The sequence below is a fragment of the Vicugna pacos genome, chromosome 3 (assembly GCF_048564905.1).
Source record: "Vicugna pacos chromosome 3, VicPac4, whole genome shotgun sequence".
NCBI classification, from domain to species: domain Eukaryota; kingdom Metazoa; phylum Chordata; class Mammalia; order Artiodactyla; family Camelidae; genus Vicugna; species Vicugna pacos.
The window spans coordinates 105,373,618-105,391,411 of NC_132989.1; the positions used below are offsets into that span (position 1 = coordinate 105,373,618).

General features: G+C 33.6%; 1 protein-coding gene across 1 annotated transcript in view; it reads left to right on the forward strand.

The window, feature by feature from the left end:
• The window catches only part of CDH12 (cadherin 12), a 345,191-nt gene extending 328,839 nt beyond the window's left edge, over nt 1-16,352 (forward strand). The window contains exons 9-12 of the mRNA XM_031676881.2: nt 4,201-4,322; nt 7,733-7,850; nt 11,664-11,915; nt 14,815-16,352. Of these exons, the coding sequence (XP_031532741.1) occupies nt 4,201-4,322; nt 7,733-7,850; nt 11,664-11,915; nt 14,815-15,314 (992 nt within the window). The 3' untranslated portion in view covers nt 15,315-16,352. The remainder of the gene's footprint in view (nt 1-4,200; nt 4,323-7,732; nt 7,851-11,663; nt 11,916-14,814) is intronic.
• The last annotated feature ends 1,442 nt before the right edge of the window (nt 16,353-17,794 follow it).

The window sequence follows — 17,794 nt, forward strand, 5'->3', positions numbered from 1 at the left end:
TATTTGATAGTATATTAGGTATGCAATAGCCACCTTTTATATTGTTCTCTTAGCCTGTGGCCTTGATACACTCTATTATATCCATTAGTTTCCTTGTGGATTCTTAGGATTTCCTACCTATAGGATCTTGTCATTTTTTAACAAAAACACTTTTCTGTTTCTTTCCAATCTGAATACTTTTTTTTTTTTATATTTGATTGCAATGGGTAAACCCTCAAGTGTAATGGAGAATGTGTAGTCAGAGCAGACATTCCTGCCGTGTGCTCAGTGTTGGAGAGAAAATATTTAGTTTCTCACCATTGAGTGTGATGTTAGCTATGGCTTTCTTGTAGATTTACTATGTCAGGTTGAAGATGTTGCCTTCTGTTTATTATTTGTTGACAGGTTTTAATCATATATGGATAAAATTTTGTCAAATACTAATTCTGACTGCTGAGATGGCTATGTGATTTTTTGTTCTTTCTTCTGTTAAGATGGTATATCACATTGGTTATTATTGGATTTTAAAGTAACTTTGCATCCCTAAGGTAAATGCTATTTAGTCATTACTCATTAGGTTTATAATATGCTTCTGGGATTGACTTGTTAATCTTTTGTTAATGAATTTTTATACCTATGTTTGTGAGTGATACTAGTCCATGCTTTGATTTTTTCCTGATGTTTTTAGTTGGCTTTAGTAATAAGACGCAGAATGAACTGGTATTTTCTAAAAGAGTTCATAAAGAATTGATACTGTATGGTCTCTAAATAGTTGTTGGAATTTCCCAGTGAAGCCATGTGGGCATGAATTTTTCTTGGTAAATTTTTAATTACAGCATAATTTTCTCCACTGTTTTAGGTCTATTAAGATTTTTTTTTAATTTTGAGATCAGTTATGAATCATTTATGTCTTTCTAGGAATCCATCCAGTTTATCTATGTTGACTAAATTTTTGGCATAAGTTTACTAGATTATTTTATAGGATGTATCTCATTTATGATAAAGTGATAGCTCCTATTTTATTCCTGATTTTCATAATTTAGCCTTTTTTTTTCTGTAGCTTAAGCCATACTTTAAAATACTAACAATAAGATCATTCTAACTCAAATTGACTCAAAAGCTCTGGGAGCTGACTGAGATATCACCAGACGTAGAGAAAGAAGATCTAACAAAACATTCTTGACAACATGAGGAACAAAGATAGAATTAGTTATTGTTTTATCTGAACCTAAAGCTATTAATAAGCTAGTTATTCAATATAAGCAACATGAATCAATGATAATTACAGTTTAAATGGTTTGACTACTAGGAACACAGTAATTAATTGTGTAATATTTTGGTTATTTAATATTTATTAAGTTCATATTTGAATTTGTTATCTAATTATTCAATGATAACTAGTTTCTAACATGGCAAAGACTTGGATAATAGTGCTCATGCTGAATCAAGTTTAAGCAAATTTCACCTTTGCCGTTTCAAAGATTAGATGAATCAGAAAGAACGTCATTACTTATTCACATCATTTGGTGAATTACATAGAATGACAAAATTCTATATTACTCTAAAAAGTATATTCTCTGTGAAAAGGTGAATTCTTAAGTATAGTGGCTCTTGAATAGAAATATTACCACTTACCCAGCCAGAGTTTAAAAAATAAGGTGACATTGTTAAACCTTTAACTATAAAAAGTTTTACAAATATACAATAGAAGAGAGAATAATATAGTGAAACCCATAAACTCATCACTCATTTTAGACAATATGAATATGTTGTCTCTGTTGTTATAATTTTTCCTTTGTCCTTGTTGAGGCATTTATTTTGTAATTGCCACAGTGATGACTTAGTAACGTTTAATATTCAGTAATTCTACAGATTCTACAGTACACAGCAAAATCTCACACAACAAAATGTTTTTATATTAATACCTAAAATACCAAAAGCACACCTTTGAGAAACACTTTTAATAATAAGATGCTACAATACTGATTATATTTTTGTGACACATTACTTATTGGGACAGAAGTTAAAATCTATATTGAGAGAGGATAAATATTAAAATTACCAAAAGGAAATTTCTCATGGGTAAAAAACAGCTTAAATTAGTAATATGTTTCCACATTATAAACATAAATTTGTACTATAAATATAATTATGAGGGAAGTCAGGACTTTAGAAGACACCTCACCCGTATACTAACTTCATAAAATAAAACTGTATCCTGGTTGGGGGGGACACTCTTTTCTTTTTATGTCCTTGTGATTTGTAAATTATGTACCAAATAAAATAAGAGGTAGTGATTGATTTTTACATGGTACAAAAGTTGAATAGGTTAATGTTTAATAGTGTTTAAGAGCATGGACTTGAAACTAGAACACTTGGATTCAAAACTCACCTTACCACTTTTGTCTTGCAGTTTTTGGAAGAGTTACAGTCTCCTTCTGTTTTTCAGAGTTCTGTATACAATTACGGGGATAACAGTTTGTATATTAAAGTTGCTGTAAAACCTAAATAAGTTCACCTAGGAAACGTGTTTTCGAACATGGGTACGTTATAAGCATTACAAAGTATTAGGAGTTGATTTTGGTGTACTGATTGATAATTTTCAGTTTATTTAGGAAAGTGAAAGTAACTTAGCCAAATTGTTGATTTTATCTGTATTTTATGATATATGAGTACTTAATACTAATAACAGAAGCCGAACTAGATAATCTCCACAAATTACAGTTGGTAATGAAAATAATGACAATTTACCAAGTGATCTAACATTCTGTAAATCACCATCTGATTTAATACAACAAATCAGAAAACTTATGAATTAGCACTTATTAATACCACAAGTTGAAGAAAGATTAAATAACTTGTGAAAACAGAACAAAGCCTTTTCTGTCATAAAAGATAATGCCATGTGACCAATATTAATGTTTAAATAATAGACATTTTATGCATCCTCCTCCAAGATTACCAATACACTTTCTATAAACAAAACCTATTTTACAAAATATACCATTTATCCTTACTTTATGTTATCTGTGCCTGTACTGGTACACGGTAATGAATTTCACTGTGTTGTATATGAATATGTGAACATTTCTTAAGCTACTGCTGACAATGCTTTTTATTTCTTAAAATAAATTTCAGCACAGAAGACTATTGTAGGCTTATCAGAATCAGTCATGTGGTGACATTTGTATGCATTCTTTAAAAGCATCCTCACAGAAGTAGAAAAGAATACTAACATTATGAATCTTCGGTGGCACTGCAGAGATGAATTTACCACAACACCAATCAATAGAAAAGGTCTGGTGGAATGAACACAATATTTGGTTTTCCATAGTCTTCGGATTGAATATTAACTCCTCATTCATCTAGATATACAACTTTGGACAAGGTCTTTCAACAATTTGTGACACTTTAGCCAACCGAAAGCTTCATTAGATAAAATTTTTCAATAAATAAGTTAAAACACATGCATTATGCTATGCCTTATTAGTTTAACTATTTCTGGTCTTGTTCCAACAAATGACAGAGATGAAGACAATGTATCTGGGACTAAAACTTGTGATGGGATTTTGGCAGTGACTCTTTTTTCAAACTACTGTTTTTTGATACTGTAGGAAGGAAAGGTTGTTTATTCTTTCCTTTCTCAGCACCAGCGAGCGATTTCAGGGTGCCTCCTAGTTTTACGTGATCTATCTCTTACTGCTACTTTCTTAAATTTACCTTAATTTTCATTTAGGAAAAGCCATCTCTCATTCATTCTCCTTGTTATTTATCATTCTTTTTCAGGAGGAATCATTTTGAGAGTTTTATTTCAATATGCAGATGATGCTACTCAACATAGACACAACATAGAAATAAAATGTTTTATCTGGTGAAAAATACCACGATGGGTGAAGATTGGGTCTATGAATTAGCCCTAGTATGATGGCTAGACTGGTGATGAAATTCCAGCTAAATGGTTGAACTTAACTTTAGTGGTGATTTTCAGGGACAAACGCTGGAGCAGTGCACTGTGATGCTTTGACAGAGAAACATTGATACCACCTGTATTCATTGTTTTTTCATTTATTTTTGGCTCAAGTCCTCAGAGTTTGCCATTCAGGAAAGGTCATTTGGATTCCATATGAATGCTGATTTTTTTAAATGTTAATGCTATTTACTATAAAAGCAATTATTGATCGGATTTTTAAATCAGCTGCTCTCTTTTTATGTTTTTATCAGGTAATCCATTATTAACCAGCAGAGTCAACATATTGATTAATGTCCTAGATGTCAATGAATTTCCTCCAGAAATCTCTGTGCCATATGAGACAGCAGTGTGTGAAAATGCCAAACCAGGACAGGTATCTTATCAACACTCTTGATTCAGGTTGTATGAAGACCTGCTCTATGCGTGTGTTTTAGGTTACAAGACCATGCCTTAATACACACACATGGATCCTATGTCTTCATAAAAGAAGCTATAAAATATAGTCAATTTTTTTGAATTAATGGTCTATGTATGGGTGTGGAGGTAATACCGCTGGGGATAAAATTATGATGACCTGGTGAATAGTCTTTGTACAACTAAAAATTCTAGGATTGAAGATTCTGCTGTTTTCCATTCCTTTATTATGAAATTTGAGAAGAACTTGTACCTATAAACGCAGTAAGTAAGCAACTTTACAGTACGTTCTTCTATAGTATTTCTTGCTTTGCTCACATGCCTTCATGGAAGGTTACATAAAAGCTGTTAAACCCATGAAAAATGTAAAGTTTTCTCTGGTGGCCTTAAGTAGGGTTATTCAAAATATCTGAGTTACATTTTCTTACTAAGTATTGCTCTGGAGGGAGGTTCTAGTGGAGAGAGAGTATGATGGAGGACCACATAGTTAATGAAAGTTACTGTAAAAATCCTAGAGTTTATGTGAGTATGGTAGGTAGGCAGCTTTTCCCTATACTATGAATGAGTGATGAATATATGATATGATATGATATGATATGACATGATATGGTATAATCTAATAGGAACTGGTCTTGAGCAAATGGTATGAATGTATTATGAAACAAGAATATGATTAATCCAATATTGTGTACCTAGTTTCCAAAGGAAAAATACATCAGAATGTTTTGGTTTGATGTATACTTTGATTACTTTTGAATAGCATAACTACTCATTTAGAAAATGTGAAGTTTTAATTCTTATTTGAAAAATATCTTAATATGTGAAACAGTATCTTTATTGAAAAAGGTCAGTCTTTAAGATTTAGTATTTGCTTCAATTTGAATGTTTTCTGCTGCTTTGTAGAATATTTGTCCCATTATTTGAATCCTGTGAGGTTCACGAGCCTTATGACTATTAAATCAAAATTAGATAAAGCTTAAAAATAAATGTTCTCATTCACATACACCCCATTTCAAGTGCTCAGTAGTTATAAGATTTGCCTCTTTAATTTTGAATAGACACTGAAATGCATTTTTTTAAAGTTTTAATGCTTTATCACTCTAAATGCACCCCAAATTTACATTGGATGAACCCAGTGCCTGCTTTAACATCTGAAATAGTAAATACTTCCTAAATATTTACACAAATAAATAACTTGATTTGATTATTATGAAGTTGTAAGAAGCTTTCCAAAATTCCACAACTTAGCTATTTTCAACTTTCGAGAGCCCTCCACTACTACCCCAAAAAGCCAATCATTTATTTTTAAGTAATTAGAGATATTAATTATTTCATAGCAATTGGAATCTTGTAATGCATTAACTGAAAGCCTTTTGGAAATAGAAATATGTTTGTCTAGTAAATTAAAGAGTTTAAAAAGTTGGGAACAGTAGGCAGAATTAGAGATAACTTGATTTTCTTATATCTAGACAAAGGGATAAGGAATCTTTGGGGTCATTGGAAGCTCTTGTTTCTAATAATTCTCTCTTGGACGTTCTTTTTTCTGTTGGGCCACATTTACATAGAAAACATAATCCTGAAATGTCTGAAAGGTAGTGTATAAGAATTTTCTGCTTTTGACCTCAGCCATCCTCCCTTAAGTCTTGGAACTCTACATAGAAACTATCTATCTGTCCTTCACTGTAATTGAATATGCATTCATGGATGGACGGACGTATGCCTTATCTATCTATCTATTAATCAAAAGAAGTAAAAGAAAGACGATGCTGTACAAACCAATGGTGATATTTGTAGTGAATCAATAACGTATGGGCGTTGTTTTCCTTAAGGCAATAACTCCCAAGGGCCAGTTCCAGATAGGTGCCAGTTTATACTTTTCATATACTGTATGCTCTTTTGAAGGGTGTTTCTACATTCTAAAGTTATGTTCTTGATAAGTTTTGATGTTAAATATCTTTAATTTAGTAAATATTTGTGATAGTTGATAGCAAAGGCAAGACAAAACAAAATTGACAAATTAACTCCCAAGTAATTTAAAGAAATTTTATGAATGAGATATAGTGATCTGAGCACATGCTTTTATGTGAAGGAAAGTTGAAGTTTTACATGATCTGTATGGTAATTATTTGACTACATCGACACATTCCATGATTTGGCCTTCGGTGGTGAATTCATGACAATGCTAAAAGAGATCCTGTGTGACTGACTCATACTAAAATAGGGGACCACAATTTTAATTTTATGATCAGTTGTCAAATTACAAATTACTAGTACTGTACGAAACACTTGAAGCCCCAGGATATACATCTTTGTGTTCGCGTGTGTTCGTGTGTGTTCCTGTGTGTGCCTAGGAGACCAAACAGCTACATGGGGAGGTAGATTATAGTCATTAGACTGAGTTTTGCTGTTGAATCAAAAGAAAAGTAGCAAATAACTCACATGTTTAATGACATCAGTCTCAGATCACATGGTGCAAGCTTTGCCCACAGGGACCAGGATATATCTAAGCTCTTCCTCTGGCAAATTCGAATTTAGTCTAAGACTGTGATCACCTGAACAGCACATTGCCCTCCTCCCCTTCTACTCACAAGTCCTGAAATTCTTCCTGATGCAAAGCCATTGAATATGTTAATAAATAAACACCTCAAAGCCATTTTGCTTTGCTTATCTATACAGTGAATAATCACTTTTATGGTTTGGCTTTCAGAAGTTAATCTCTAGATTCTCAAGGACATCTCATTGAAGTATCAGAATTTTAACTACTTAGATACACAACTTATGGGAGCAATTTAGGAAAAATTTGAAGCGAGCTTGGTCTTGCTTACTTCTTAAAAAAAAACACCTCTATAAAAACACAATTTGTATTCTTACCCATTGGGGAAAAGAGACATAACTACAGAAACAGATTTACATCCTCTGTATCTCTCTTTCTCATCATTTTACTTATTTATGAAAATAAACTCAATCTCACAAACAAAACTATACTAAAATTTTGCTTTGCAAGGACTTTTAAATAATCAGAGATTTTGTTTCTGGTAAGCACTTTCTTATTTATGTTAGGAAGCATTTATTTCACCTAATTTAAAATGCAAGCAAGTACATTTTAATTTTATTTTGCTTATTAGTAAAAAATTTCAGTGTTGTTAAGCTTTTTAGCTATGTAGATATCGACTTGGAATTAGCCCATACCCTGTAACTGTACCTGCCATTATTAACTGTAAATTTTTAGCTATTTGTTTATAAAATGTATTTGTAAATAATTGGCCTACTGATATGAATTCTAAAAATGTTTCATTAAACAAACTTACTACGTAGAGTTCCCTTTGAAGTTGATGACTGATTGCAAGTTGCATCTCAACTTTGTTTCAGATAATTCAGACAGTCAGCGCTGCAGACCGCGACCTTTCACCCGCCGGGCAGCAGTTCTCCTTTAAATTATCACCTGAAGCTGCCATCAAACCAAATTTTACAGTTCGTGACTTCAGAAGTAAGTTTAACCACATACAAATTTACCGCTTATCATGCAGCTTTGTAAAAGGACACAAAGGTAGGAAACCAATGCCCTTCCTAACAGCCTCAAGTTCATCAAATATACAAATCCATACATGAGAAATGCAAAATTTCATGGCTAGCTGTAAACTAAATATTTAACCTATATAGACTGTATCTAATGAGGCAAATTACTTCCGTTTATAATGTGGACATCCCCTTAATGAGTCAAGCAAACAAGAGGCTGTTTGAGAAACTGAATACTTTCCGTGTTTTAAATACACCATTTGTTCCACACGCACTACTTGTACACACAAATTGGTACCTTCCTAGTAACCATTTCGTTTGAATAACAACACGTGGTACGGCACAGGCACTGTAGTGAGATTGGCATAGGTTTTCATTCCCACTGCATTACTACCTAGGTGGCAGATTCTCAATATGTTAAATTATACTAAATAATTTTAACCTTATGGTTAAAATAAATTAACCTCATAGTACTTATGTTAAATAAAATAATGTATAAGAATTCTCTAACATAATGCCTAAAACTCATTACCTTCAAGAAAATTTTATCCACCCCCTCTGCCATTATATCTACACTTAGATTCTACCACACTGCTTCTTCTATCACATTAGCACTACCACTGATACTAATATTACCACAATATAAAGGACACTGGATTTGAAATATTAAGGTTAAGTACTGGTCGGTTCTGACTTTAATTGTCCTGTGACTTGGGATATTTTATCTCTTCTAAGTCATACATAAAGTAGGGAATCAAAACACCTGAGTTCATAACATTGGGTAGTAAAAAGCTAATTTTTTTTTTTACTAAATTTTATACTTACAGAACAAATGAACCAACTGTGAATGGACAGATAATGCAATGATGATGATGACTGTAGAAATCAAAGAGTGTTTTGAGAAAACTTAGTTTTCTTCAAATACTTGGGGGAAGAAAGTCAGAGTCACAGAAGGAAATTCAATAAGATTTGCAGCATCTGATAATGTAGTATGAGCACGGCTGGGAACGAACAGGGTCCCAATTGTGAAGGGGCGAATAAGTAGGGATACCACATATGCTATCATGAAAACTGCAGCACTTTTGAGAATAGTAGTGGATGATATAAGTCACTTTAATTAGAGAAGTGCAACTAAAATAGGGCCGTTATAAGAGAAACTAGACTGTATGATCACCCTGTCTATAAGCCATTTACAGACCTTGTAACTTAAATCTAATGACTTGAGAATTCTTTGAAAGATTTACAGGAGAATGTAACACTTTCAGATTTGCATTTTAGCAGATCAGTTCAGATGCAGTGTGGAAAATACAACAGAGGAATGTAAGACGACTTCTGATGCCACTCCAGAAACTGGCTGAGTCTTGGATTAGGGTAATGGCCATGAGGATGGAAGTTAGTGGTTAGAGATAGAATCCATAGAGCTGGATGCTAGATCTCCTGAATACTATATGTAAAGGTGATAAAAAAGAAGACTAATCCAGTTTCCAGACCATTGGCTTGGGCAACTCAACAGATGGTCACATCACTGAGGAACAAAAGTAATGACTATTTTCCGTCATTGTATTTTTTTTTTTTTTTGCTGGAGAATCTATATCTGACTAATTGTGATAATATGAATCAGATCATCTTGCCTCATAGCGTAATGTTTTCTCATGTATTTGCCACTTAAAAGTCTCAACATGTCTCAACATGTATTCGCCACTTACCATAGTGCCAATTTTATCTTGTTATATTTTAAGTGTAATTGTAAGGTTTTTTTTTTTAAGCAGATAGAAAATTTTTTTCATCTTTTTTTGTGAGAACATTTAATTTCTACTCTCTTAGCAAATTTCAGTTATACAATACAGTGTTATCAACCACAGTCACCATGCTATATGTTAGGTCCTCAGACCTTCTCCATATTATGACTGAGTGTTGGTATCCTTTCACCAACCTCTTCCTATTTCTCTCACCTCCAGCCCCTGGCAACCATGTTTATACTTTCTGTTTCTATGAGTTGCACTTTTTTTTTAAGATTCCTCATATAAGTGATACCACTGCAGTATTTGTCTTTTTTTCTGTCTGGCCTATTTCACCAGCAGAATGCCCTCCAGGTTCATCCATGTTGTCACAAATGGCAAAATTTCCTTCTTTCTTATGGCTGAATAATATTCAATTGTGTGTGTGTATACACAGTATACATGTATTGCATTTTTTAATCTGTTTATCATTGGAAACCATTTTACAGATGAAAATGTCATTTAATATATCTTTTTTCTTCCCATCATGGACAGCATAATGAATTCTGAATCATCACATATCAATAATAACAATGGATTGAAAATAAACCTTTGAAAAGGGTAGACTGCCTTTTGACGTATTCAAGAATATCGAAACCCTAGCTTCCTAAGTGCAAATACACGAGCTTCTTTGACTTTGTATTTCTAGTAATCACTTTTCACTCAGGTTTCAGACTTTAATCCTTGAGTGTTCTTTTCCCTAGATTCAAGTTTTCAGTTAATAATTGCTGAAGGTTTCAATATTAATTCAACTACTCCTCATTTTTCTATTCCTACTGTCAACACAAGTGCCTGGCATCGCTGACTCTTGTTGAGAATATTATAATAGGCATCTGGCAGCTTGATACTTTGTTTCTCAATTTAAAAATATCTTCTATGTCCCATTCCAAACTCTATACTCTATCTTATCATATAAAGTTGTCTCAACTTGGTGCTTCCCACTGAAATGGGTATGGAGAAGGTGCCTAATTTTTAGTTGTTGAAATTAGAATCTACAGAAAGATGAATGGAATATTATTGAGACAGTAGAATTTTTCTGACATACTTGTATTTTCCTCAGTAGCATATTTGTCTAAAATTGTGTTTCCTGATTCCAAAGTGGGTATCATGTATGCTATAATAAACTAAATAGTAATACATTTTTAAAAAATAGCAAAGTGTTTCTAAGAGTGACTTTAATAGACTTAAAAATGAAATAGTGTTATGAATACAATAAAATTTCCACTTCTATGTATAGAAATAAAAGAAGCAAAGAACAAATGCATGCAAAATTTTAATAGAAATATTAATTGTATTAATATAAAATTTAAACTCCTTATTTCCTTTGATAGGTTCAAGTAAATATTTCATTGTTGATTGTATCCGAATTAAAATGAATCATTTTTGTAATTAAAGTGACAATTATTATAATTCATGATGTGTAAAAACTGTAATGAATCTTGACAGTTTTAACACATTTTATTTTCCTTTTCATGTTTCTTAAGTGAAAGTGAAAGCGTATAAATATACAAATATATGTAACATATAGATTTGGGAAAAATTTAAAAAATCAAGTTTTATCTGAATAGTTTATTGATATTTGTTATATTTTCAAAAATAGTTTCTTAGGTAAGATATTATACAGATTCCTACATTGTAATCTTTGCTCCTCTGTCAAGTAAGAAAACGCTCACTGGAGTATTTTTTCTCTGTGAGATTTTGATGTCAGAACAAAAAAGTGGGTCAGTGCAACATACTCCTGGTCTTATAAGCCATTTTCTTTTCTCTCTGAATAGAAAATTTAATTCTTACACCAGACAAGACTAATGTTTCTTCTTTTCCTACGGTTTGTTTTGACTAGATTGAATTACATTTTGACAGCGTTCATAATGATAAAGGAAAGAATTAAAATCTGGGTGTAGTTTTACTGACTTAAGAAGAGCTTCCTACTGTTTAACAGATACCAACTTTGAGGTCTGAAGTGAGGCGCATAGTAACCATCTTATCATACATGTCATGTTTTGTAGACAACACAGCTGGAATTGAAACCCGAAGAAATGGATACAGCCGCAGGCAGCAAGAGCTGTATTTCCTCCCTGTTGTAATAGAAGACAGCAGTTATCCTGTCCAGAGCAGCACAAACACAATGACTATTCGAGTTTGTAGATGTGACTCTGATGGTACCATCCTGTCTTGTAATGTGGAAGCAATTTTTCTACCTGTGGGACTCAGCACTGGGGCTTTGATTGCAATCCTGCTGTGCATTGTTATACTCTTAGGTTGGTTTCACTATTACTTGCGTAGCCTCAGTCTGTCTTTCTTTTTCTCTCTCCCTTCTTCATGTATCTCTCCTCATTTTACCGTATAAATCAATTTTTAAATTTTCATTGAGATGCCACAAATGGATGGAAGGAAGACTGTCTATTGGACTGAACTATATTTTTATTAAAGTTAATTTTCTCTGTCTTGCCTCATGGAAATATGCCAATAGAAATAAATAAATGACATCATAAAAAATATAAATGTATGTTCAAGCCCCTAGGGGATTTTCAAGTAATAGTCTGTGACCCTGACTGCAATGAAACTTTCTATGACAAATATCCTATTTGTAGCAATGATTTCTCAATTTATTTTTTATATCCTAGTAATTATTGCTGCCTAATAAGATTGTATAATCTTTACAATTATATGAGGTGAACAATAGTTCTCAAATACTAGTTTGATCAAGAAAGGAAAAAACAAAAGAGAACAGGAAAGAAATAGAAAGTAAAGGAACCTCCAGTTGTCTCTTTCCTGTCTACAGTGCCAGAAAGAGCAAGTTTTATTTCACTGTTCTCAGATCTCCTCACGTCAAAACTCTAACCATTCCCACCAGAACAGAACAGAACACACTAGAATTTCTCAAAGCGCAGTGAAGGGAAAGGCTTGAAGTAAATGTATTCTGTAACATCTCTGTGAGAATGGAAACCTATGGTGCGAATTTCCCTCTTCCATCACCTCTGCTCAGCTGACTCCACTTCGCTTATTAATTCACAGCCAGACTCACAAAAGCAGAGAGGGATTTTCTGTTTTGCCAGTCATCCCTTTAAATCGAAATTGCAGTGGAGGTACAGTCGGGCACCGTGGAGTCAGTTTATATATGCATGCTTATTGGTTAACAAAATATGCCAACAAATGTAGATACCTACCTTTTTCTATAATATAGAAAATAAAACTTAAAACAAAACTTACTAGGTTGCAAAGCATGGAGTAATACTATATAATAGTTTGTGAAGGACAATTCTCTGAGTCAGAAGCTCACTTTGGTTTAGGGGATACAATTCTAGTCCAGTTTGCATGAAGTAGATATTAATTTCACCCAAGTAACCTTGGTGTGTAGAACAAAGTATTCTTTATATCCTTATAATTTGAATTATAAATTATATCTGGCATCTGTTTGGGCTGATGATATAAACTCCTTTAAAAGGGAAGATTCAAAATAATGCTCTCACATCTGAAATCGAGAATGATCAATTAGGTGTTTAACTTCAAATCTAACGTTTCTTTCTCATAGTCTTCTCTAGAAGCTGAGTCTGAGAGTATTTCCATATCAACCTAGCATGACTCAATATTCTGGATGTTTGTCTTTGGCCACTTTGGCTTTCTTACAATATAACAACTCATGTTACTCAAAGTCAGCCTTGTCATGTACTGTCATCCACCACTCGTTCACCCAAATACTTCCCCCTCAGTGCCCCTGCACCACGCTAGCATCGCGACTTGCTGGTATACAGCAGTGAATGTTGACACCCTGAGTCTTGCCATGGCGTCTGCTTACAAATCCATCTACTCCCTGATATCCTCAACCAATCTCAGACTCCTTTAGGTCTTCCAGCTTATTCTGCCCTTCGTAGAGTGAGGAGGAGCATGAGAATCTTGTGGTGCTTGGGAACTTTTCGTTGGCCCTCAAGCACATCTAATTAGTCTCTTTCTCAGTCATGGCAACTCATTTTATACCTATGCAAGGTTTCTCTATGAGGTCTGCAGTCTCTCACACACTCTCTGAGTGAACAAACAATAGTCTCTTTAGTTCTGGGATTGGCCTAAACCCTGGAAGGGGTGCAGGGTGCTAAACATCTCTCCAAGGTACATTGTACAGAAGCTCTGCCTGTATCTCCTCTTTCCTGCTCCTTCATTTTGGAAGAAGAGGGAACAGATGAGCTTCCATCATCATGCAGACTTCTCTACCTTTTAATCGCATGACAAGAGTCTTCCTTCCAGATTCTGCTGTGGTAAATCAAACATGTTTTGGCTTTCAACCTATCACCACTACTATGGAGGAGATGATAGTGTTATGCCAAATAAGGTTGAGCACTGACTTCATGGTGGGAATCTGTGCTTATTTGCTCCTAGAAAAAAAGAAACACTGTCAATATAAAGATGGCTGTAAATCAATGGGAAACAAAGAGACATTCAATAATAAGGGTCTGTACATTAACTATTTCAAAACATTATCGTGTTTTAAGAAGGTAACCTGAGTAAAAGACATGTGATTTGGAAAATATCTCAATTTGGCAGGACATAGAATTTACACAACTAGAGGTCTTAGTTGACATAATTTGGAAAACTAAGGTCCTTAGTTCTATATTCTTGTCTCTTTTTTTTCTTACTTATTGCTTTTAAAAGTGATTGTTAAATGAAGATTTGAGTTTATTTCATTAGGAATACAGTAACGTTAACAACTGAGAGATCTAGATATGAATAATATCTAAGTGTTACTTATGGGTTATAAAATTCAAGTCATTATGTCAATGCTTTATAGCTCTCTGTATGATTGGAACAACCATTCTTTTCTGTTTTTTAAATTTTGTAACACACACTTATTACCTGACACTGAAATATTTACATACAGTATGTGTTAAATACAAGGCTACAATTGTTTGGTTTTGTGAATAATTTTGCTATGGTTTCATGTTAGTTATAATTTCAAAATGTAATTGAATTTTAACAATGAAGAAAAAGTCAACAGAGATATGATCTTTATTGATTACAATATGTTTACTTAGAAAATAATAGGATGTCAGTAAAAAAAAAAAAAAAAAAAAAAAAAAAAAAAACTCAGCCAGCCCTGATCAATTTTATTTTTTATGGAGAGATGAACTGACATATTCTCAAATTGCAATTTCTGTCTTGTTCTAGCCATCATTGTGCTGTATGTAGCTCTGAGAAGGCAGAAGAAGAAAGACAGCCTGATGACCTCTAAGGAAGACATCAGAGACAACGTTATCCATTATGATGATGAAGGGGGTGGGGAGGAGGACACCCAGGCTTTCGACATCGGTGCTCTGAGAAACCCCAAAGTGATTGACGATAACAACATTCGCAGGGATATCAAACCAGACTCTCTCTGTTTACCTCGTCAGCGACCCCCAGTAGAAGATAACACAGATATAAGGGATTTCATTAATCAAAGGCTTCAGGAAAATGATCTGGACCCCGCCGCCCCACCGTACGATTCATTGGCAACGTATGCCTATGAAGGAAATGGATCAGTAGCCGACTCCCTTAGCTCGATAGAGTCTCTCACCACAGAAGCTGACCAGGACTACAACTATCTGACAGACTGGGGACCCCGCTTTAAAGTCTTGGCAGACATGTTTGGCGAAGAAGAGAGTTATAACCCTGATAAAGTCACTTAAGAGAGAAGCAAAGGCTAAAACACAACCAACAGAAGGCATTTAATGAAAAGGAATGCAAATAGAAATCACACACACACACACACATACACACAGCCAGGCTTTACAGGACAAGATTTCTTTGATTATCTGGTTTCTAGCAAGTTACTCTACTTATCATATTGTTAGTTTCGGTTTATTCTGCCAACACAAGATAAATCCTATAATGTGTACTCTTGCTTGGTTTTGTTTTGTTGTTTTGGAAACACACTGAGACAAGCTCAGGCCTCTTAAATACAATTTATTGACATGGCAACCCAGAACGAAGATAGCTCTGTGGCATCACGGTGGAAGAGTGTTAGATTTTTCTTAATTCCACTAAAGTGCCTATTGAAACTCTTATCATTTAAAGTGGTGTACAGTACACTCTGCTGTGATGGCATTACAGGATTCAGATACAGAGGACATAAAACAAAGACCCTGTCTTTATGTCAAGGAGCAATAGCAACATGCTAACTTCTAACTCCTTTTAAGGAAAAAAGAAGAATGCTTTCTGAACTCCATCTTCTTAGAATTAAAATGCATTTTTTTCTTTTTTAAACTGTATGCCAAAACCTATTTGTTTTTTCTACCCTTTCAGAAAATTGAAATAAATGCGATAATATCAAATTCAATATGTAAGTCCCGAATTTTAAAAGCAATGTTTAATCTTAATATTAGTTCCTATTAAAGGTGTTCATTAAAATGTTACTTTTTTCCAAAAAAAAAATAAAATTTTTAAAAAGGAAATTTAAAAAAAAATTCTCTTTTTAAAGAGAGGCCTCAGGGCTGAAACTTCACATTAAAATAAATATTGGTTTTGTCTTAATACTGTGCTGGTGTGTGGAAGGTTGGTTTTAACAAATCACCAGATCATAGAAGACTTCAGTCATAGATAAAATTGAAGTTGTGTTTCTATGAAACATTTTGGGGGAAAAAAGTGCCATTGATTTAAACATGGGAAGAATAATTCATATACAGCTGCTCAGAGTTTCTTACAATCTAGTCATTTTTTGATGAGCAAAGAGAAGAATATACATATCATATAATACAGAATGGATTTATAACATGTCTAAAAATATTTATTATACCTTATTGAACAAATAAAAAAATCAGGAGCTGCAGAAAATTCAAACCAATGACTAACTCTTAAAATGAACACAAATGCAAAATCAGGTAGTTGACTTGTCAATCTTATTAATACAGAATTCAACTTTGTGAACATTGTTATTATATTGGAGCTCAGTTGCTTTTTATGCTGTCATCTACAATAATTCTAATATAAACAGTACCATAAACCACCTCTGTAAAAAACTTTCACTTTTTAATTTGATGAGTTTTCTAAGAAAGACTAGATTTTATAAGCATACAGGTAAACTGCACCCATATACAATACTTTTAAATGAATTGTACACTCTAGAAATGCACTTAACAAAACAGGTAACTAACTATGAAATAATAATATATTTTCTTAATATTGTAACTCTACAAGTGACTCCTGAAATTTTAGAACAATATATAGGAAAAATTAAAATTTGCTTATAGATTCGTTCTGAAGATGTCATCAATATCTTGCTGTATTTATGAAATATTTATAATTATATTTGTATTACAAAGTGTGAAAGAAGAAATTCACACTTGGGAATGGGTAGAAATATAAATAATGTAGGCAAATTATATTCAGTCCTATTCACTATTAAATACTTACTTCAAAAACATATAACTGATAATTATGTTGGGACCATTTGAATCTGCATTTCCTATCCCTCTTCTGGTGTCTCATAGTTGCAGTTCTCCTTGCCCTTCCTGGGATAATTGTAGATGTCCTTTCTTACCTCTCACCATCTCAACTTTATCTTTGTCTCATTCCTGGGAACTGCATTAGAATCTTGATGTAGTGGGGTAATTTGCAGTCTAATATGCTTTGGGAAACACTTATATAATATTTTAAAAGCTGGCAATGTCATAACCATCCTGGAGGAAAAGTTCATTCAGTCAACTTCTGGGTTGGTCCCAGCAACATGATTTGCTATGCCACGATGCAGGACCCTTTGAAGAAGGTTAATATGCAAATCGCTTCCAGCTGACAAAATGATTCTTGTCAAGAGTTACTGCATTTCGCATCTTGCTAGAAAATCTGACTGCCTCTGCATGGAGTCATGTATCAGAAGCAATGATGGCACAAGGAAAACTTAGGAGGGGCTAGTCACTTCAAACTACACGACCGAGATGCTAAGCAAATATATAAAATTGGTGGGTCTTTCTTTCACTCAATTAAGAAGGCTTTTTGAAGTACCTCTATCTTTTATTTTTGCTACACCACTGCATTAGTTTGTTAGGGCTGCATAACAAAGCACCACAGGTGGTTTAAACAACACAACGGCTGGCAGTTCTGGAAGCAAGAAGTCCAAGATCAAGGTATCCGCAGAGCTGATTTCCTCTAAGGGCCTCTATCCTTGGCTTGT